At 43.2% G+C, this 23,438-nt stretch overlaps 2 protein-coding genes across 2 annotated transcripts in view; one reads left to right on the forward strand and one right to left on the reverse strand.

Annotated features, from left to right (window-relative positions):
- Nucleotides 1-22,326, reverse strand: part of LOC134002171 (NACHT, LRR and PYD domains-containing protein 12-like) — a gene marked incomplete at its 5' end in the record, with an annotated part of 84,530 nt that extends 62,204 nt beyond the window's left edge. Inside the window, 3 exons of the mRNA XM_062441456.1 lie at nt 18,789-18,962; nt 20,462-20,635; nt 21,668-22,326. Of these exons, the coding sequence (XP_062297440.1) occupies nt 18,789-18,962; nt 20,462-20,635; nt 21,668-22,326 (1,007 nt within the window). The remainder of the gene's footprint in view (nt 1-18,788; nt 18,963-20,461; nt 20,636-21,667) is intronic.
- On the forward strand, nt 5,026-18,350 carry LOC134002587 (5'-AMP-activated protein kinase subunit gamma-2-like). The gene is made up of 13 exons (XM_062441938.1): nt 5,026-5,062; nt 5,484-5,593; nt 5,988-6,069; nt 6,269-6,327; nt 6,599-6,644; nt 6,734-6,788; nt 6,916-7,042; nt 7,838-8,003; nt 8,121-8,158; nt 8,293-8,439; nt 8,684-8,777; nt 8,902-9,345; nt 18,241-18,350. Exons 1-13 carry the CDS (start codon nt 5,032-5,034, stop codon nt 18,348-18,350), a joined length of 1,509 nt encoding a protein of 502 aa, XP_062297922.1. The 5' UTR covers nt 5,026-5,031.
- Nucleotides 22,327-23,438: the final 1,112 nt, after the last annotated feature.

Raw genomic sequence — 23,438 nt, forward strand, 5'->3', positions numbered from 1 at the left:
CATCAGTCAACAGTTTGGACACAGCGTCTCATTCAGGAGAATGTTCTGGACTTCATGAGTATAAAGTCAGTTATCATCACAAATAATAGAAACATAGAGAGTAATGTGCTATGTGCCTGTAGAAAGGCTTTCCAGTTTAATTATTGATGCATTACCATTACACTGTATGTATGTATAGGTGCAGTTCTGGGAGGTTCATCATTCTCCTAAAGGGGCTTAGGTTTGTTAGCAGCTGTTCATTTACAAACACACAGACTTTGCTTACATTACTAATAGTTAATGATCCCCAAACAGACAGCTATCACTTTATTAATGACCTCAGTGAGTCTTTCCTAATGAGTTTAAGGTCTAAATCACTAGTTTCAAGTCTTCTTCAACACAGCATCATGTTCATTTAGTAAATAATGGCCCCGTTTAGATTAAAATAGATGATAGCTCAGGGTAAGCTTTAGGGCGTGGCTCCCTTATGATTGAAGATGTTAACATGACAGTATGTGACGAGCTCCTTCCAGATCCACACTCTCATCCAAATACATGCCATCTCTCATCACTTCTGGCTCCAAAAAATCAAAGCTGGTTAAAGTCAAAATGCCAAATGAGGCTTCCACAACCCGATCAGTGAATATTCAGATCTTTCACTCCAGTAAAAGTAGAAATGATGTCATCTAGTCCATCAGTGCTGGAGTTAATGTGCTCACTTGTTTCTCAGAGTTCCTGTCTTCACTTTTTACTTGAAACGTTCCTCTCACTACAGGCGTGCTTTTGTTATGAAATCTTACACCGGATGTGAAGTGGTACACATTTGTTTTCCTAGGACGGCGAAGTCACGACCCGCCCTACTCCACGTCTGATTGGCTGACCTTGATTTTCTTACCCCAACCTGAACCAATCACAGTCGTCATACCTGCGAAACAACGAGTGCCAGCCAATCAGAGGCAGAGGAGGGCGGGTCATGACTTCACCATCCTAGGATTAAAAATACACTGGCCTCCGATGATCACGGCTGCTGGCGGACAGCGGCGATATTTACCGACAGAAGACGACCGTTTACCGGCAGACAGCAGGTCCCTTCAACCGCACAGAGACACAAGATGGAGCCGTGAGGAGTTCATCATCATTAAAGCTTCCAGCGGAGAGAACCGGAGAAAACCGGAGAGAAACGGAGAGAACCGGAGACCTGAATGAACGGCGACTGTCGCGTAGGTGCCAGCTGACGTCACACACGGATAAATAAGCTTACATCTGCGTTTTTGTCACTAAAACCTGCTCGGTAATACCGGCCAGGATGCGTTCACTCCATCACGGTAATGACGTCAGTTTCATCACCGGCTGCAGTCTCCATCACCGTTAACCGGCTTCTGTCTCCGTCTCCGTCACCGTTAACCGGCTGCTGTCTCCGTTAACCGGCTGCTGTCTCCATCACCGTTAACCGGCTTCTGTCACCGTTAACCGGCTGCTGTCTCCGTTAACCGGCTGCTGTCTCCGTTAACCGGATTCTGTCTCCGTCACCGTTAACCGGCTGCAGTCTCCGTTATTGGCTTCTGTCTCCGTTAACCGGATTCTGTCTCCATCACCGTTAACCGGCTGCTGTCTCCATCACCGTTAACCGGCTGCTGTCTCCATCACCGTTAACCGGCTGCAGTCTCCATCACCGTTAACCGGCTGCTGTCTCCATCACCGTTAACCGGCTGCTGTCTCCATCACCGTTAACCGGCTGCTGTCTCCGTTAACCGGCTGCAGTCTCCATCACCGTTAACCGGCTGCAGTCTCCATCACCGTTATCCGGCTTCAGTCTCCGTCACCGTTAACCGGCTGCAGTCTCCGTCACCGTTAACCGGCTGCAGTCTCCATCACCGTTATCCGGCTTCAGTCTCCGTCACCGTTAACCGGCTGCAGTCTCCGTCACCGTTAACCGGCTGCAGTCTCCATCACCGTTAACCGGCTTCTGTCTCCGTTAACCGGCTGCAGTCTCCATCACCGTTAACCGGCTGCAGTCTCTGTTAACCGGCTTCTGTCTCCGTTAACCGGCTGCAGTCTCCGTTAACCGGCTTCTGTCTCCATCACCAACCGGCTGCAGTCTCCGTTAATACTAACCGGACGGTCCGTTACACCACGGTGCTCCAAACGACTCCAGACCGGTTAACATGCGTCCACACCCCCGTTAACTTCCAGCCAGGCCGCTGCTCACCGGTTACATCTTTAATTCTCCTTAAATAACATTACTGCAGTAAAAGTCCTGCAGTATTATGAGTGATGTAGTTAAACACTGAAATATTGGAGCTGTTAACAACTCATAGACATCTGAAATGTGAGCCGACTACACACTGCTGTCTGGTTTAAGCTTGTTATATTATATATATATATATATATATATATATATATATATATATTATATTATCCATTGTGTCAAATCTGCATCTGAAAAGTAACTAAAGCTGTTAAATAAATGTAGTGGAATAGAAAGTACAATATTTCCCTCTGAGATGTAGAAAGTAGCATCACATGGAAATACTACAGTAAAGTACAAGTACCTCAGACTGTACTACAGTAAAGTACCTCAGTACTTCAGTACGGTGCTTTAGTAGATGAGCGTCTCTCACCTCATTACAAAGTGAATCTCTGTTGGACAGAAACACTTCCTGTGGATTAACGTTCTGTTTCCTGACAGAAAGAGAAGATATTATTCAGCTCTTCACCGTCAGCGTGTCTCCTCGTTCACCACAATAAAGCTGCAACTAAACATTATTTTCATCATCAGTTAATCTGTTGATTATTGTCTCTATCAATTAATTAAATTGATAGATAAAATTATAATGAAATCTGTGCTGGAGGAGAGAGAGGGCATCAACCTCCTGCAGGCCGACCTTAAACACACCCAGACAGACTGTTGAGCAGAACAAGGATCCCTTCAGAAGTGTGAAAGGACGGTTCACAAAGGGAAAGAGCGGGTCCCTTAAGGTGCCAAAGAGGGAGCAGGAAGACCACCTGAAGACAAAGCACACAGACAACCGAAGCCTTGAGCACAGTGGGAGACCTCCAGACGTTCCACCAGCTCCTCATCCAGACAGCGATGAGGAGAGTAAGAGCAGCTTCAGCTCCAGGACCAAGTGGAGTTACACACGGTCCTACGGTTCCTGTGGAGGCTCATGAAGGTGGCATGGAGGAAGCAAACCGTCCCAAAGGAATGATGAAGAGCAAAATGCCTCGACAACTATTCTGACAAATCAATCTCCTGCATGATGAAGATAACATTTACCCAGCGAGAGGCAGAGAGGCTCACCTGGAAGGATCTGTGGGAGGAATCAGCTTCATCATCAGAGCCTCCGACCATGTTCTCCTCACACCTACACCAATGGGTTAGAGAACATCCACCATGTTCTCCTCACACCTACACCAATGGGTTAGAGAACATCCACCATGTTCTCCTCACACCTACACCAATGGGTTAGAGAACATCCACCATGTTCTCCTCACACCTACACCAATGGGTTGGAGAACATCCATCATGTTCTCCTCACACCTACACCAATGGGTTAGAGAACATCCATCATGTTCTCCTCACACCTACACCAATGGGTTGGAGAACATCCATCATGTTCTCCTCACACCTACACCAATGGGTTGGAGAACATCCATCATGTTCTCCTCACACCTACACCAATGGGTTGGAGAACATCCACCATGTTCTCCTCACACCTACACCAATGGGTTAGAGAACATCCACCATGTTCTCCTCACACCTACACCAATGGGTTGGAGAACATCCACCATGTTCTCCTCACACCAACCTACACCAATGGGTTGGAGAACATCCATCATGTTCTCACACCAACCTACACCAATGGGTTGGAGAACATCCATCATGTTCTCCTCACACCAACCTACACCAATGGGTTGGAGAACATCCATCATGTTCTCCTCACACCTACACCAATGGGTTAGAGAACATCCATCATGTTCTCCTCACACCTACACCAATGGGTTGGAGAACATCCATCATGTTCTCCTCACACCTACACCAATGGGTTAGAGAACATCCATCATGTTCTCCTCACACCTACACCAATGGGTTGGAGAACATCCATCATGTTCTCCTCACACCTACACCAATGGGTTGGAGAACATCCATCATGTTCTCCTCACACCTACACCAATGGGTTGGAGAACATCCACCATGTTCTCCTCACACCTACACCAATGGGTTAGAGAACATCCACCATGTTCTCCTCACACCTACACCAATGGGTTGGAGAACATCCACCATGTTCTCCTCACACCAACCTACACCAATGGGTTGGAGAACATCCATCATGTTCTCACACCAACCTACACCAATGGGTTGGAGAACATCCATCATGTTCTCCTCACACCAACCTACACCAATGGGTTGGAGAACATCCATCATGTTCTCCTCACACCTACACCAATGGGTTAGAGAACATCCATCATGTTCTCCTCACACCTACACCAATGGGTTGGAGAACATCCATCATGTTCTCCTCACACCTACACCAATGGGTTGGAGAACATCCATCATGTTCTCCTCACACCTACACCAATGGGTTGGAGAACATCCATCATGTTCTCCTCACACCTACACCAATGGGTTGGAGAACATCCATCATGTTCTCCTCACACCTACACCAATGGGTTGGAGAACATCCATCATGTTCTCCTCACACCTACACCAATGGGTTAGAGAACATCCATCATGTTCTCCTCACACCTACACCAATGGGTTGGAGAACATCCACCATGTTCTCCTCACACCTACACCAATGGGTTGGAGAACATCCACCATGTTCTCTCTGCCTTCTCCAGCAACGTTAAGGCTCATTAACATCAACCAGCTGACGAACAGGAAGAAGTGATTATACCCATCACTGTTAAAGGAGACTTTGTTACTACAGGCTGAACCGTTGTGACTCATACCGATATCGTAGAAGTTTTGACGAAACGTTTCTGAATAAAAGACTCGTGAACTGACTGTTGTTGTTGCTCTGTTGTTGGCAGGTGGAGATTTCAGACGGTATGTTGGAGCAACCGGATCCTGATGATGCTGGTAAGATGATGAAGATGATGATGGTGGTGATGATGATGGTCATGATGATGATGATGATGGATGATGATGATGGTGATGATGAAGATGATGATGATGTTGATGATGATGGTGGTGATGATGGTGGTGATGATGATGGTAATGATGATGGTGATGATGAAGATGCTGGTGATGATGATGATGATGGTGATGATGATGGTGATGATGAAGATGCTGGTGATGATGATGGTGATGATGATGATGATGGTGGTGATGATGATGGTGATGATGGATGATGGTGATGATGATGATGATGGATGATGGTGATGATGATGATGGTGAAGATGATGATGGTGATGATGATGATGGTGATGATGATGATGATGGTGGTGATGATGATGATGATGATGATGATGGTGATGATGATGGTTCTCTGTGTCTGCAGCCTCAGAGGAGTCAGAGAGAGACATCTACATGCGCTTCATGAAGTGTCACAAGTGTTATGACATCATCCCGACCAGCTCCAAACTGGTGGTGTTTGACACCACGCTGCAGGTGAGACACACACACACACACACACACACACACACACACACAGTAACACACACACACACACACACACACACACAGTAACACACACACACACACACACACACACACACACACACACACACACACACACACACACACACACACACAGTAACACACACACACACACACACACACACACACACACACACACACAGGTACATCTAACCAATCAGAACCTGGTGATGAATTAACTGATGTGTACAGATGTCACTAAAACATCAAAGAGAAAATGTGGTTGCTAATATTCTTGCTATTTTATTTGTATTATTATAATTATTATAATTATTATAATTATTATAATTATTTGTATTATTGTTATTATTGTTATTGATGTTATTGATGTTTCGTCATGTTTAAGGTAAAGAAAGCGTTCTTTGCTCTGGTGGCAAACGGAGTGAGAGCTGCTCCACTGTGGGAGAGCAAGAAACAAAGCTTCGTAGGTAAGACTGATCCTCTCCTCCGGCTGCTATAATATTCACAGAGACTTTGAGAGCACATCTATATTTAGCAGTAACACACACACACACACATACACACACACACACACACACACACACACACACACACACACACACACACACACACACACACACTTCATCCTCACTTACAGTGGAGGTCATGAATCTCTCTCTGTTTCAGGAATGTTGACCATCACAGACTTCATCAACATCCTGACCAGATACTATAAATCGCCCATGGTAACACACACACACACACACACACACACACACACACACACACACACACACACACACACACACACACACACACACACACACACACACAGTGACATCAAGTAATAACAAGTGGGATAAGATAAATGTCTGCACTGCATCGCTTCATAAGAATAATACATCTTTGACCCGGGTTCATCTCAGAATCACTGATTAAAGACTCATTTCTGTTAATGAATCACAGTGTAAACTATTACTGGGTCAGACTCTCACTGTGAGTCTCTGTCTTCTTCAGGTTCAGATTTACGAGCTGGAGGAACATAAGATCGAGACGTGGAGAGGTCAGACTTCTCTTTGTCTCTGATGTGTTGTTAGTTGATAATGTTGTGGTTGAACACATGAATAATGATTCATGTGTTCATGTTGACAGAGCTCTACCTGCAGGAGACCTTCAAACCTCTGGTCCACATCTCACCTGATGCCAGGTACGTGTGTGTTGATATTCAGACTCACAGTTAGAACTACTGAATCATTTATTATCTACTAGAAATAAACTGAAGAGGAGAAAAGAAGTATTGATCAAATATTCCTGTAACTTTCTTTCCCTGTCAGTATATTTGAAGCTGTGTACTCGCTGATAAAGAATAAGATCCATCGTCTTCCCGTCATTGATCCGGTCAGCGGGAACGCTCTCTACATCCTGACACACAAGAGGATCCTCAAGTTCCTGCAGCTCTTTGTGAGTCTTCAGCAGCTTTACATGATGCTGTATAAAGAATGTAACTCTAGTATTAAAGCTAGCGGCCCTGGCTAGGACTGACCAATGAGAGGATTTCATGCAGATTTCTGATAGTCAGATAGATTGAATAGAGCAGCTGTCTGATAAGTTAAACTCAGAACTGCTGCAGGTTAGAAAGTTAAACGCTGTCACTGCAGTTATACAATGAATCACATGTACAGACCAGAGCTGGTAGATTAAATCATAATTACAAGAACCAGCAACATAAACAGCGAGGCACACGGCTCAGGCTCAGCCAATAATCAGTCACATGAGGAGGATTTAAACAGCAGCAGGGTTTTATAAACAGGAGAACCTTAAAAATACAAGCAGCTACTGGAGAGAGATGGTATGTTCTTCTTCTGGGTTCCTGTCAGGAGTCTGGCAGAAAGGATTTATCTTTCAGTACTAAATGAACTGGTCTGGTGGAATCAAATATCACACCAAGGCAACTTCAGACTTACCTTCATTCAGCTGGAGCACGTTTTCTACCGTCCAACACTTAATGTCCTCGATGTAGTTCAGGAGGATGACTAGACTGGATGGTTTGGTTTCAGGGGAGAGAAAGCTGAGAGTCATCAGCGTCTGAAGCAGGTAGAGAAATAAATGTGACCTGGACTCTATAGTGAGCTGTTACTCTGAACTCAACCAATCAGTGACTTTACACTTTAAACATGAGACTGTAGCTGACATTAATGTGTGTGTGTGTGTGTGTGTGTGTGTGTGTGTGTGTGTGTGTGTGTGTGTGTGTGTCAGGTGTGTGAGATGCCGATGCCGGCCTTCATGAAGCAGACTCTGGAGGAGCTGTGTGTGGGAACGTACACTAACATCGCCTACATCCACCCAGACACTCCGCTCATCACAGCGCTGTCCGTCTTCACACACCGCCGAGTCTCTGCGCTGCCCGTCGTTGACCACAACGGTAACACACACACACACACACACACACACACACACACACACACACACACACACACACACACAGACAGAGGTGTGAGTGAAGTCTTGACGAGGTTAAGAGACTGTTGTGTGTTTGCAGGCAGAGTCGTAGATATCTACTCCAAGTTTGACGTCATCGTGAGTAAATCAGCGTTCACACATCTTCATTATCAGAGCTGTGTGAAGAAGCACCTGTTGGACCACCTCTGTGTGTGTGTGTGTGTGTGTGTGTGTGTGTGTGTGTGTGTGTGTGTGTGTGTGTGTGTGTGTAGAACCTGGCAGCAGAGAAGACGTACAACAACCTGGATGTGACGGTGACTCAGGCTCTCAGACACAGGTCTCAGTACTTTGAAGGAGTCATGAAGTGCAACAAACTGGAGACGCTGGAAACCATCGTGGACCGCATCGTTAAGGCTGAGGTAAAACTAACACACATACACACACACGCACACTCGCACACGCACACACACACACACAGAACTTCTAACTGATGTTCAGTTTTTTGTCTTTTATGAACAAAATAATTATTTTTAGGTATTTGTTTCTTCTGCTGCTGACAACTGAGGTATGTCTGTGTGTGTGTGTGTGTGTGTGTGTGTGTGTGTGTGTGTGTGTGTGTGTGTGTGTGTGTGTGTGTGTGTGTGTGTGTGTGTGTGTGTGTAGGTTCACAGGTTGGTTGTTGTAGATGAGGAGTCTCATATCGTTGGTATCGTCTCTCTGTCCGATATCCTGCAGGCGCTGGTCCTCATCCCTGCAGGTACACTCACACACACACACACACACACACACACACACACACACACACACACACACACACACACACACACACAAACACGTGCACACACACAGAGACACACACTCACCTGTGTGTCTCTCTGCAGGTCTGGGGAGGAAGGAGTCTCTCCCCTCTCAGCCGACAGCCTTGGAGCCGAGTAGAGAGACAGACGCTGGCGACACTGATGCTGCACAGAGCAGCCAGCAGGGGGAGACAGGTGAAGGAGGGAAGAAGGAGGAGAAGGAGGAGGAGGAGGAGAAAGGTGAAGGAGTGACGGAGACAGAGACAACAGAGGAGGGACAGACAAGTGAAGGAGGGAAGGAGGAGAAGGAAACAGGTGAAGGAGAGAAGGAGGAAAAGGAGACAAGTGAAGGAGGAAAGGAGGAGAAGGAAACAAGTGAAGGAGAGAAGGAGGAGAAGGAAACAGGTGAAGGAGAGAAGGAGGAGGAGACAGGTGGAGGAGAGAAGGAGGAAAAGGAGGAAAAGGAGACAAGTGAAGGAGAGAAGGAGGAGGAGGAGACAGTCAAACCGGAGGAGGAGACGGAGACAGGTGAAGGAGAGAAGGAGGAGGAGACAGAGAAACCGGAAGAGGAGAAGGAGACAAGTGAAGGAGAGAAGGAAGAGAAGGAGACAAGTGAAGGAGAGAAGGAGGAGAATGAGACAGGTGAAGGAGAGAAGGAGGAGGAGGAGACAGAGAAACCTGAGGAGGAGCAGACAGGTGGAGGAGAGAAGGAGGAGACAGGTATAGGAGAGAAGGAGGAGGATCAGACAGGTGGAGGAGAGAAGGAGGAGGAGGAGGCAGGTGGAGGAGGGAAGGAGGAGGAGCAGACAGGTGGAGGAGAGAAGGAGGAGAAGCAGACAGGTGGAGGAGAGGAGGAGGAGGAGGAGCTGACAGGTGGAGGAGAGAAGGAGGAGGAGGAGGCAGGTGGAGGAGAGAAGGAGGAGGAGGAGGCAGCGTGACTTCACCATCAGCTGTTTCCTGGACTTTGTCGTGACTCACTGTTTGGAATCGAGCTGCTCACCACAGAAGAAGAAGAAGGGACGAGTAGGGAGGACTAACAGCAGGCTCGAGTGTGATTGGCCGGACTCCCTGCAGGCCTGTGATTGGACGGCTGCTCTGGAGGTGGGAGGGGCAGGTGGGTGACGGACAGGATCATTTGTTGTTGATCACCGTTCAAACTTTAGTGACCTTAAGAGGAAAAGTGTCAGTTTGTTGTTTTAAGCTTCTGAAGGAGTTTCATATCTCTAACATCACCATAGCAACAGGAATCTAAATGATGTCACTGCTGCAGGAGGGAGGAGGTGAACATTAGAGCAGGGAGCTGTGATGCTGTCATCCTCACTATGTATTTATGAAAGCAGCTATAATCTATATTTCTATACCAGAGACTTAAATGTTCACAATGATCAGATTGATTCCTGAAAGTTTCAAATCCAGTGTCTGAAAAGTGTTTTGTTGTAGTTTCCAAAAATGTTTCACCGTCTGAAGAACATGTGTGATGGTTGAACTGATGAATCCTGCAGGTTTGACTGTGTGATGAACCAACAGAGGAGAAGCTCACAGCTGTTTAACAGGCTGCAGCTTCTGTACTCTGCAGACCAGCTGAACTCAGAGCAGGAAGTTAGTAGAGCAGGGGGTCAAACATGGGGCCCGTGGGCCAGAACTGGCCTGCTGAGGGGTCCAATCCGGCCCACTTTCCTTCCTTCCTTCCATCTTTCCTTAGTGTCTTCATTTCCAACCTTTCTTTCTTGCTTCCTTCCTTCTTTCCATCTTTCCTTCCCTCCTTACTTCCTTCCATTTGTCCTTCCTCCCTTCCTTCCTCCTTTCCATTTGTCCTTCCTTCCTTCCTTCCTCCTTTCCATTTGTCCTTCCTTCCTTCCTTCCTCCCGTCCTTCCTTTCTTCCCTCCTTCTTTCGTTCCTTCCTTCCTTCCCTCCTTCCTTCCTTCCAGATTATCAGATTAAATTGGGCTGTTTTTGTCCGTTGAATGAAGATGAGTCTGAGCTTCCTGCTGTAGAGTGAAAACACTGAATATTAAACACGACTCGTAATGAATGTTGATCAGTAAACTTCTGGATGTGGAAATAAACAGCTGATTGATAACAAGTTGAACATATCTACTTAAAGATGAAGACGAGTCAGAGTTGAGTAATAATCCTCAAAAATGTGAAAATGTAAATGATGAGATCAACAATTCAAGCAGCAGATGATGTTTCTGTGTATCGGTTCAGCTCAGGAAAGTATCAGCAGGTCTCTGAGTATTCAGCGTTTTAGAGTCATAACTGTAAAATACAATTATAAAATATTCACACAACTAAAACTTTTATTAAAAAAAGAGACACACTCATTTATCTCAGCTGAGTTTTGTTACTATAAACAGCTTTTAGTCCAGGCGGGGAGTTGCGGTCTTCTGAAATGAGGCCAACCAGGAAGTAACTTAAAACTGCATTCCATCAAAAGGCCACCAGGGGGCGACCGTTTTGGTGTCAAAAGGACTTCCGTCTCTATACAAGTCAATGGAGAATTCACCAACTTCTCACTTGATTTCTAACCTCAGTAAACGTTTTCAAAATGTGTTTATGGTCTCAATCGCTAGTTTAAAGCCTTCTTCAATGCAGTATGATGTTCATTTGGGACATTTTGGCCTCCCTGATTTTATATGTGACGATAAAGCAGGGTATGCATTAGGGCGTGGCTACGTGGTGATTGACAGGTTGATTGGTTCACAGGTTCAGGAGGGCGCCTCATGCTCCTCCTGATGCCCATATAAGTAGAATCCCTGTTTTTATTTTTCCCAGCATGCACCTGAAATTTTCAAGATGGCGCTGCTCAGATCCGATACTATTGGCCTCCGAGCAGCAGTCCACAAACCAATGGGTGACGTCACGGATGTTACGTCCATTTCTTATATACAGTCTATGGTTTTATCATTTCCTTGTGATGAAAGACTCCAACATGTGATGTTTATTCTCCACAATCACTCTATACTAACTAATGTAGAAATAATTCACACTTATTTAAAGCCTTACTTGTGATATTTGGATATTTCTGGTGTTTTTATAGATTCTTACTCTATTAAAATGATGTGATTATATTTGATCTACTGGCTGAATATAACCAGCAGGTGTCGCCAAATCAGTCAGAACTGAAGCCTGAAGGATTATGATGCAAAGATAAAAGATTTATTTATAGATTAATACTGAGACTGAGACTGAGAGTGAGAGTGTTTTATTGATGAACAAAGAGCCATGAAACTCAATCAGAAATATGATCAACAGAAAGATCAAAAACCTGTAAAAACATGATTGATTACAGATATTATCTCCTTATTTTATCATGTTGTCATGGTGCCTTTTATTTTAGTTTCTGATATAGATTATTATTATTATTATTATTGTTATTATAATAATAGGTTTTCATTCCAGGTGTCACTGTTTATCAGCATAATGAATCTGATATATCAAATATTAATCACTTCATATGTAAAGATTGTATTTATACTGTTTTATAGATATATACAAATCAAATATTTGTTCTGTTACTTTGTTGTAATATTTTAAATGAATCTGTAAAAAAAGATTTTATTGTTAATTTATTTATAGTTCATAGTTGTGTTCATAAGACGACCACAAGCAGAACCGTTCAGCACCAGCAGCTTCCTGAAATACTCTGATCCAACAGAACTCAGAAAGATAAAAACAAGCGGTGAGTCAGTTTGTTTGTTATCTTTCTGAGTTTTGAGGAACAAAAAGCACAAACGCTCCTCACACAGAGCCAGTTATGTGTTTTTATTTCCATCATTAACTCTCTTCATGAGACAGTCCATCACATAACTGCCTGTGACATCAGGACCAATCACATTTACACTTTACACGAATGTGACTTATGATCAGGTGGCAGCTTTAACACTTTGGGTCTGATTTATTAAAGGTCTGCGTGTGTAAGAACGTGCAAACTTCATCCCCATCAAATAATATGCAGCTGAACTACTAACGCAGCGCACTGAGATAATACGCACTGTTCATTTAATACATTAATAATGAATATATAATATGAGGCGTTTTAACCCCAGTGTGCAAAATACAGGGAGGAGAAAATGTAAATATGTTATTTAGCACACACATTGTGATTTACCAAACCTGAAGGTAATGTTGCTGACGGTAACTGTGTTTATAAATAATACATTTGAAGGACAGGTATTAAGTCTGATTTATACTTCTGCGTTACGTCGAAGCGTAGCTACGCAGAGCTCTCTGCGTCGAAGCGGACCCCTACGCTGTAGCCTGACGTGCACCTCCAAAAAATCCTAACTACGCTTCACGGCAACGCGGACCGCAAGGGCTGTGATTGGTCCGCTCAAAACGTCAGTTACTCCGGCAGTTGCTTTTTCCGGTCTTTCTTCCTGCAACACCGCCATTATTATTAATAATGAACAAAAGGTATGTGTTTTCTGTTATTAGCGCACATAACGCACATAGCACAATGCTACATGCTACTGTGACCGGTAAAGATAAACAAGGATACGGATATGACTCCTCTGAAACCACACACACACACCCTAGCGGCATGGCGGTGAATTGCAGAGCAACGCGTTCCCTCGACGCAGGGACTATAAATGGCCAACTACGGCGTCAGGGCACTGGCGTAGCTACTCCGTCGACGTAACGCAGAAGTATAAATCAGGCTTTAACCGGCTGTTACTATGGAGACGAGGAGACGGAGACACAATGACAGAATATACACACTCAACAGGTTTATTACACCTGTGTAAACCTAGTCGAGTCGAGCTAAAACAGTATAGTGGAAAAGCGCCATTAGTCTCCAATTAACCTTATCTCCATGTTTTGGGTCCGTTGGATCTCAGCAACAACTTCAGCGCCACAGATGACAGAACGGACGCAGGATTAAGGTCATGTGACGATGCACGCATCACCTCGTCGTGCAAAGTAGAAACAAAACATTTTATTATAACTCAATATATTAGTTAACCTCTTCCACTAGAACCTGATCACATTTCTGCTCGTCCAAACTCTCCATTAAGACACAAAACCCTCATTTAAATACTGCTGTCTGCACCTGTTGCTCCTGTTTTCATTTACAGTTATTCTCAGTAGATCACCTGCAAAACGCACAATAACTAAACACAATCTGTTGCACCGTGCACGCATTTTAGTTCCTTTATTTGGGATCTTAATAAATCAGGCCCTTAGTGTACAGACATGAGAGTCAATCTAAATAATCTGACTCTCAGACAGAGAGGAGATTTCCTAAAATGTGTCACTGCTCCTTTAACTTAACGAAGTTAAAAGTATTTGTCTGTCAGAGCGAACTTTAAAATCTTCTGCTTTGGGCCGTCTGTGTAAATGAAAGCGTAAAGATGAGCTGTGACTGCTCTTCTAAATATTCTGTATTAAAAACAATCAATAAAACATCCTGATGAATTTCCTTTTTCTACGTCATGTTTGTTTTATGTTCACCACACATTTCATTTCCACTCAGCAGTCGACTTATGAGCGTTCTCTGTACGTTAAATAAATGATGTGAGTCATAACGAGCCGGATGCTAACGAAGAAAAGTGACATGTTGCTGCTGAAGCCTGAAATAGTTCAATCTTTCTCTTAGAGGATTTCATTTGTCCCTCCTCTGAAGCTGAACAGGGCAGACAGGTGATGCTCCTTCAGAAGTATCAGCCAATCAGCAGCACTTTGTCATAAACAATAATCAATTCAGATTTGTTTTTATACATTAATGTTTCCTTACAGACACGAGAGATAACATGTTAATCAGAGGTTTTTAGAGGTGATGGTGTATTGATGAACTTTGCTCAGGCTGGCCATTGACTTGCACAGAATGATGTCACGCAGGCTCAATCTGGTGCTAGACATTTAATGAGTTTCTGCAACATGCAAAACGTATAGTTTTAGATTCACAGTCGCTACACAGCGTTTTCTGCTTGTATCTTGTACACAGAGATTCTCATTATGTCTTGTTGACGCGAGATTTCCTGGTAACTCAGCCCGCTTGTGTAGCGACACTGCCACCTGCTGGTGATTTACTAGCGTTACACTAACACTGGCAGTGAATAACTTTGTACCCTAGATTTTAACTATAACGAACACTCTTCTTCCCATAAACACATAAACACATATAAAGCTGATAACACAACTCTTAACTAACATATGACTTAATTGTGCCACACTTAGCTAAGCTAAGCTAACCACTCTGTACGTCTCACTTTAAAAAACATTAAGATGCAGAATGTTCTCATTAAGATGATTTCCCAAAATGTTGAACTGTTCCTTTAAAGATGATTGTTTCATAAGATTAAGGCTAAATGGAGCATCAGTGATCAGAAAAGAGGAAGATGCAACAATCAGAAACATAAAGGAATTCAAAAAGTATTACAGCAACTTTATTGGATCATTCCTTCTCATGTAACCAGTTCAGTTTGTGAAATGTTTTACATAAAGTTTAAATCCACCGCTGACGGGATACAAACAGTTTACAGTCAAATATATTTTTCCTTCATTCCACAAAACAGAATTGTCCGACTTTTCTTCAACACGTATTTGTAGATGTTTGTGTCTCAAATGAATTTCAACAATTTAACTCAACGAAATATGTGAATTTATGTGAATGGGAAAGATATTTATGAAACTGTTATTTTAAAAGTCAAAACACAAAATGATTTATTGTATTATATTTTATGTTGTGTTTTAAGTTTTAACATCAAAACTGAGAATCAGACATTATTTACAGTAAAAACAACTGAATTAAATATGTTTATATGTTTGTAGCTTTTGTAGCTCATCAAAAGTATTTCAATACTGCAGAAGATCAGAGGCTTACATCCTTTTCACTGTGCATCAAACAGACTGATTTATATATCTAATACCTGCTACTGTATGTATTCAACAGTTTTATCGGTGCAGTGATTAAAAATGTACATAGAGAAGCTGTATCTGCAGTTAATGCTAAACATCTCACAGTACAAGTTAATTGAAATTTCTCAATCAAAACTTTCTTTAAACAATTCAAACTTTGTGTCATTAATACACAATGTAGCCCTTCATGTCCTAATCCAAGCCTGAATGTATCCAGAAATAGATTTTTGTTTAAAGTTCAAGAGAAATTTAGTGTCTTGACTTGGTGAATTTGACAGACAAAGCAAAAGCAGTACAATACAAAGCAAGACACACAACACTGAGAGCAGCAACAAGACTGACATTAACTAGATGAAGGTAGAGATACAGTAAGGAGATGATGAAAATATAATTTAAAAGAAAATAATATATATATATATATATAAATAAAATAAATGTGATAGTGTACAATAAAATGAAATAAAAGACAGCAGCAATAAACGTACAAACAACATCACATGAAAGCTAGTCTGTAGAAATGACTTTTGAGAAGAGATTTAAAAGAAGTCACTGATTCTGTGAGCCTTATTTCCTCAGGCAGGTCGTTCCAAAGCCGAAGGGCCCTGATGGTCTTTGGGACAGTCAGAAGGGCCACTTGAGGGTCTACGGCCCTGTTTACACGACAACGCTCGCGGGTGAAAACAACAAAATATTTTATCGGATGTGGCTTTCGTTTAGACGGTGACGCCGTTTATGAGGCTTAAAAACACAAAAAAGTGAAGCCACCCTCCAGAGTGGAAATCTTAAAAACGCTCCACCGTCGCGTTCCCGTCTAAAGGGTAAAAACGCAAAAGTCTGCCATAAATGCAGCGGAGTTTGTGCTGCGGTCTGAAGCTGTAACCTAGGTGACAGACGCTCTTCATGTGACGTCACGTACTGATCCTTCTGCTGATACCTGTCTGCTGCAGCGGGGCTGACAATGACAGAGGAGGGGAGAGAGAAGTGGAGTCCGAGACAAAATGGTGAGTTTTTGTTAGCTTCTTAGCCATGTTTTGGTTTTGGTTTTCCATTTGGCGCTACTAGGGAGAGAAGTAGAGGGAAGGTTCTACACAGGTCCGCAGACTTTGTGGTGTTGTGTGCATACAACATTGAATTCCGCAAACTTTTGCGTCACCATATGCAGATTTCCCCCCAAAAACGCTCGTCTAAACACAGAATAAAAAGTGAGAACGCAACGCCACTTTTGTGTTTTCTGTTCGGATTGTTTCCGTGTAAACATAGTAAACATAGCCTAAGGCTGCGGACCGGCTCATATGGAGTCAACATATCTGATACGTAGCTTGGAGCCAGACCCAGGCGTGCTTTAAAAGTGATTAGTAAATTTTAATCAATTCTAAAACAAACAGGGAGCCAATGAAGATAAGCTAATTGGGGTGATGTGATGTCGTCTGTTTAAACCAGTAAGAAGCCAAGCTGCTGCGTTCTGAACTAGTTGGAGGTGAAACAGAGATTTGTGTGATGAACCAGAAGGGAGAGAGTTACAGTAATCTAAACGGGAGAAAATGAAAGGTCAGTGGAGTGGGTGAGCATCGGCTTGAGTTTGGAAATTGTTCTTAGTTGTAGATAACAGGACTAGACAACTTTTTTGATGTGGGGAATGAAATGTAACTCTGAATCAAACAAGAAAGATTGATTCCAAGATTCATTACTCCAAGAAAGTCAGAAGTAATGATTGATAAAAGCTCAGAACGTGTTTAGTCCATCTGCAGCTGTCTCACCACCATCTGCCTTCTGTTCCCATCCAATGGCAGCAATCTGACAGACAAGATGGCACACATCAGAAATGTACTTATTATCAGACATTAGGCAATGATACTACTATCAGTACTTTCTAAATCAGTTCTTTAAGTTCAATTAAATAATGACCAATCCTGAGAAACAGGTGTTGAAGGGAGCAAACAATCCACCACTATACATCCATTATCTAAGAATGATAGACATTTACGCAGAAAGAATAAGATGGATCTGTAAAAGCTGTTATCATGTTGCCAATACTCACATTGTTGTGGGTTTTCCATCTTTTTACCAGGTTTATGTCACCCTGTAGGAGTGAACACAATAGTCACTTAGTCCACTTATACATGTGATCACTACACTGCTCACAGTAATTACTTGGTTTGATATAATAGTTACAATCTTCATTAAGTCAAACCAGATTTCTGACACAATGTATGGTCTGTATTTTTCCTTCGATTGGGACCATAAATCCTCAGCATGTTAACCAACTCCTTTTTTTCTTTGCACTGCTATTATGTGGAAAATTACCTACTTGTTCCACGTGTAGGCTGAAATCAGATGAAATATTATTATTTAATGACTTCATTACTAAAACAACCTGAGTTTGTTTGGCTGCTCTGTAAACAGACACACCAGCTGCTCTTCTGTCGGATTTCTGACAAAGTAGCTACTTAACCAGAGTCTCTTGTGATGTTTCAACTGTTGCCAAATCAACCAAGACTGAAATCCTGAAGTTGTGAACTTAAATTGTGTTGAGTGCTGACCTCAGAGTTTCCAATCTGCAGTAAGGACTCCTCAGTTCAGAAAACAGCAGCCTCACTCCAGAGTCCTGCAGCCTGTAGTTGAATCTCAGATCGAGCTCTATCAGATGGATTGGGTTGGACCTCAAAGCTGAGGCCAAATACGCACATCCCTCATCTGTGACCAGGCAGTGAGTCAATCTACAGAAAGATGAAGATTGATATAGTTGCTGTTCCTCAAGTTGCATCTCTCATACAGAGAAACATAGAAAATGTACCTCAGATTCTCCAGTTTACAGTTTGGACTCTCCAGTCCAAGAGACAGGAGCTTCACTCCTGAATCCTGCAGCTTGTTGTTACTCAGATCCAGCTCTCTCAGATGGGAGGGGTTGGACTTCAGAGCTGGGACCAGAGAGGCACAGCTCATCTCTGTCAGTTCACAGCAATCAAGTCTGTAATTATACAATAAATATCAAATCAGGCACACTGTACTTAAAACCTTCACACAATCTTCCAGCTGCTCACTGTTCACATATGACAAATGATTAGTTGTATCTGATTCATGATATGGGGCCTGTAGTATGTGAGCTAACCTCAGAGTCTCCAGTCTGCAGTGTGGACTCTCTAGTCCAGTAGAAAGCAGATTCACTCCTGAATCCTGCAGCTTGTTTTCACCCAGATCCAGATCTCTCAGATGGGAGGAGTTGGACTTCAGGGCTGAGGCCAGAGAAGCACAGCTGACCTCTGACAAACTGCAGTTCCTCAATCTGAATAAAGATGACAGCACTGAATGATAAAATAATTCATTCCTGAATAGAAAATCTTCTTGAACATAAAAGGACCTTTTTCTCTTTTGCAGTTTTGGTGAGCACCAGTGAAGTGAAAACCAGCTGATGCTCAGTGATATTTGGAAGAGATGTTGAATATATGCTTTGTTGGTGACAGTTTTAATAGTATTTGAGATTTTTGTCTGAGATGTTTCACTCAGGTGTTGGTGTCATGTTCTACAACTTTTAATAATTTGTTTTTATTTATTATTTATTTATTTGCTCTGAAGGGTTGTAGGCTCTATAGTATCCTGCTCCCGAGTTTTCGGGCTGTGTGTTAGTTTGCATTTTTGTCTACATAGAATTTTATAGACAGCACTGTCTAACCTCAGAGTCTCCAGGATACAGTGTGGACTATGTAATCCAGCAGACAGCAGTTTCACCCCTGAATCCTTCAGATTGTTTTTCCATAGGTCCAACTCTTTCAGATGGGAAGGGTTTAACCTCAGAGATGAGGCCAAAGAAGCACAGCTGTCCTCTGTCAAACTGCAGCAGGCAAGTCTGTAATCACAACACATACATTGTTAAAGGAGTACACATAGATTTTTTTCAGGCAGAGACACCTTTATTGACAGTGGATAGACAGGAAATGATGGGAGAGAGAGGGGGGGTGTGACATTCAGCAAAGGTCCACCGGCCGGGATTCGAACCAGGGTCGGCTGCTCGACTACCTGCCCCCCATACCCATTGCTTATTTACTTTCTTATCAATGATGATACAGTAAATGTGTTTTTTTGAAGATTACTTTTTTGGCATCTTTTTACCTTTATTGGATAGTGGGCAGTGAAGTTAGTTATTGCAGTAACTATTCAGCTAACCAGTGAATACAGTACAGAGATAACTGATAACCGACGTGTGGCCCAATCTAGTCATGCTACTCTTAGTCCTTTATTTCTTTAACTATCAGGCTGCTAAATGCCGATAGTAGTCATTTGAAGAAAATGCCACACACTTAAGTGAATTACATATTTTTTGTTTGCTTTTTGCCTGGTCCCTCATGTAACCCTGCATATACGGGGCGACCCAATGGTACAAGAATGTGTTTACTGCTTGTTTTCCTGACATGGTACTGCTTGCCTGTGAGGTTTGTTGACAGTGTGGACTGGGTAAGCTTTAGAACTGAATTGCCTTTCTGGGATAAATTAAGTCATCTAAGTCTGAGTCTGTTATAACTGCAATTTAAGCTTAACATAGTTAAAAAAACACAGACAAAAACACTGCAACAAGGGAAACTGCATATGTACAAAAAGAAAAGATAAGCCTTTTTTCTGTATAAGATGTATCTGTAACTTTACAATATGGTTCACACAATTGTATGGCTTTACAGCCATTGATTCTACGTTGTTATGGAAGCATCTATTAACAATCCATCAATTATTAGATTGTTACTGACTACGTGCCGTTTTGTGTACCATACCAAGTTAAAGTTATGTTCTGACCTCAGAATCTTAAGTCCACAGTTTGGACTCTCCAGTCCAAGAGACAGGAGCTTCACACCTGAATCCTGTAGCACATTGAAGCTCAGGTCCAGCTCTCTCAGATGGGAGGGGTTGGCCTTCACAGCCGAGGACAGAGAAGCACAGCTGATCTCTGATAAACTGCAGAACTTTAATCTAAACAGAGAACAAAACAATTAGGCAGTGTCATTACCTGTAAGTTTCAATCAAAATAATTTCCATTTTTGTTGATTGATAATCTTGTGACATGACTTGTGAAACGAAGATACATAACCTTCTGGTGAATAAAATGGCCAATTCACGCTGATGTGTATGGAATGCACTTATATAGCACCTCTCTAGTCTCAAAGTGCACACACTCTCACACACAGATGGTGGCAAGCTATAATACAAGGTGCTGGTGCAGCCATTGGGAGCAATTTAGGGTTCAGTATCATGCCCAAGGACACTTCAACAAAAAAGCTGGAGGAGTCGAACTGCAAATCATCCAGTTTGTGGATGACCCACTCTACCTCCTGAGCCAGTTTTATTTTTATTTATTTACACATTAAGAATGATTCAGTTAGGAATTTGATTTCCCAAATGATTCAATTAGGGTTTTGGAAGTCTAACCTTAAAGTCTTCAGTCCACATTGTGGAATCTTAAGAAAATCATGGAGTATCTTCACTCCAGAATCCTCCAGAAAGTTTTTACTCAGGTCCAGCTCTCTCAGATGGAAGGGGTTGGATGTCAGAGCAACAGCCAAAGAAGAACAGGCTTTATCTGTCACCTGACAGCCTGTCAGCCTGCAGAGATAAGATAATTTTATCAAAGCACAGGTGATGTCCATGTAGAGTTTTAAAAGACAGAGAATGAGATTCTAAACCTCAGGGCCTTCAGTCCACAATGCCGACTCTTCATTCCAACTGAGAGCAGCTCCGCTCCTGAATCCTTCAGATGAGTGTTATAGCTCAGGTCCAGTTCTCTCAGATGTGAAGGGTTGGACTGCAGAGATGAACTCAGGACTTCACATTGACTCTCTGTGAGTCCACACCCAGAAAGTCTGTAAAACAAAAAAATGTTGATTATCACAGCAGAGCAGGGATGAAAAGTACAGTGACAATCCCATTCACAATATACTGTGGTCATACTAATGCACCACCAGTAATTTACCAATAATAAATTATAATAATCACATCTGGACTTACCGAGCCTTTCTGCAGTTCCTCACAGCTGGGATCAGTCTCCGTCGTCCCTCCTGTGATGTGTTGTACTTGTTCAGGTCCAACTCATCCAGAACCTTCTCTGACATCTGCAGCATGTAGGCCAGAGCTGAGCAGTGGATCTCAGAGAGTTTCTTCTCTGATCTGTTCTCTGACTTCAGGAACTCTTGGATCTCCTGATGTACTGAGCGGTCGTTCATCTCCATCAGACAGTGGAAGATGTTGATGCTTCTGTCAGGAGAGATGTCCTCAGTGTTCATCTTCTTCAGGTTGTTGATGGCTCTCTGGATGGTTTCTGGACTGTTGTCTGTCTGACCCAGCAGACCTCTTAAGAGACTCTGGTTGGACTCCAGAGAGAGGCCATGAAGGAAGCGGACAAACAGGTCCAGGTGGCCATTTTTACTCCTGAGAGATTTCTCCATGGCTCCCTTCAGGAAGTCATCCAGAGATGAGTCATGGTCATCATTATCTGTCAGGAAACAGTCATGGTATTCATATGCCCACTCTTTTCCCAGGAAACCCTCCAGTACCTCTGTGTTCCTGCTGGTGTAACAGTGGTACATGTAGACTGCAGCCAGAAACTCCTGAACGCTCAGATGAACAAAGCTGTAGACTGTTTTCTGGAAGATCACACTCTCTCTTTTGAAGATCTGTGTACAAACTCCTGATAACACTGAGGCCTCTGTGACATCAAGACCACACTGCTCCAGCTCTTCTTGGTAGAACATGATGTTTCCTTTCACCAGTTGTTCAAACGCCAGCCTCCCAGCTTCAGAAGAAGGTTCCTGTCAGCCTCCGTCAGCTCCTGTGGACTCGTCTCATGTCCCTCATCATACTTGTTCTTCTTCCTCTCTGTCTGAACCAGCAGGAAGTGTGAGTTACATGTCAGTCAGGGTCGTGGGCAGCTCTCCTCTCTGGTCTGTAGTCAACATGTGGTCCAGAACTGTAGCAATGATCCAGCAGAAGACTGGGATGTGACACATGATGTGGAGGCTCCTGGATGTCTTGATGTGTGAGATGATTCTGCTGGACTGCTCTTCATCACTGAATCTCCGTCCTGAAGTACTCCTCCTTCTTGGTGTCAGTGAAGCCTCGTACTTCTGTTACTCTGTCCACACATGAAGGAGGGATCTGATTGGCTGCTGCAGGTCGGGAAGTTATCCAGACGAGAGCCGAGGGGAAGCAGCTTCCCCCTCTATGAGGGTTTGTTAACAGCACGCTGACTGATGACTTCTGTGTGACATCAGACACGACCTCACTGTTGTTGAAATCCAGTGAAAGTCTGCTTTCATCCAGGCCGTCAAAGATGAACAGAACTTTACAGACAGCGAGTTTTCTCTGCTGTGAGCTTCTGTAATGTTGGATAGAAAACATGGATCAGCATGAGCAGACTGTACTGCTCATCTTTAATCAAGTTCAGCGACCTGAACGAGAACAGAATCAGCAGACTGATATCTTGGTTTTTGGAGCCCTGTGCCCAGTCCAGAGTGAACTTCTGTACTTTTAAGGTTTTTCCGATGCCAGCGACGCCGTTCATCAGAACCACTCTGATGTGTTTCCGTTGGTCAGGTAAGACTTTAAAGATGTCCTGACACTTGACTGGAGTGTCATGGAGGGTCTTCATCATGGAAGCTGTTTCAAGCTGCCTCACCTCATGTTGGGTATTAACCTTTTCACTCTGTCCCAATGTGATGTAGACCTTCGTATAGATGCTGTTGAGGGGAGTTTCACTTCTTGCTTCATCTGTTTCTTCAGT

This window comes from Scomber scombrus, chromosome 20, assembly GCF_963691925.1.
Source record: "Scomber scombrus chromosome 20, fScoSco1.1, whole genome shotgun sequence".
Lineage (NCBI taxonomy): Eukaryota > Metazoa > Chordata > Actinopteri > Scombriformes > Scombridae > Scomber > Scomber scombrus.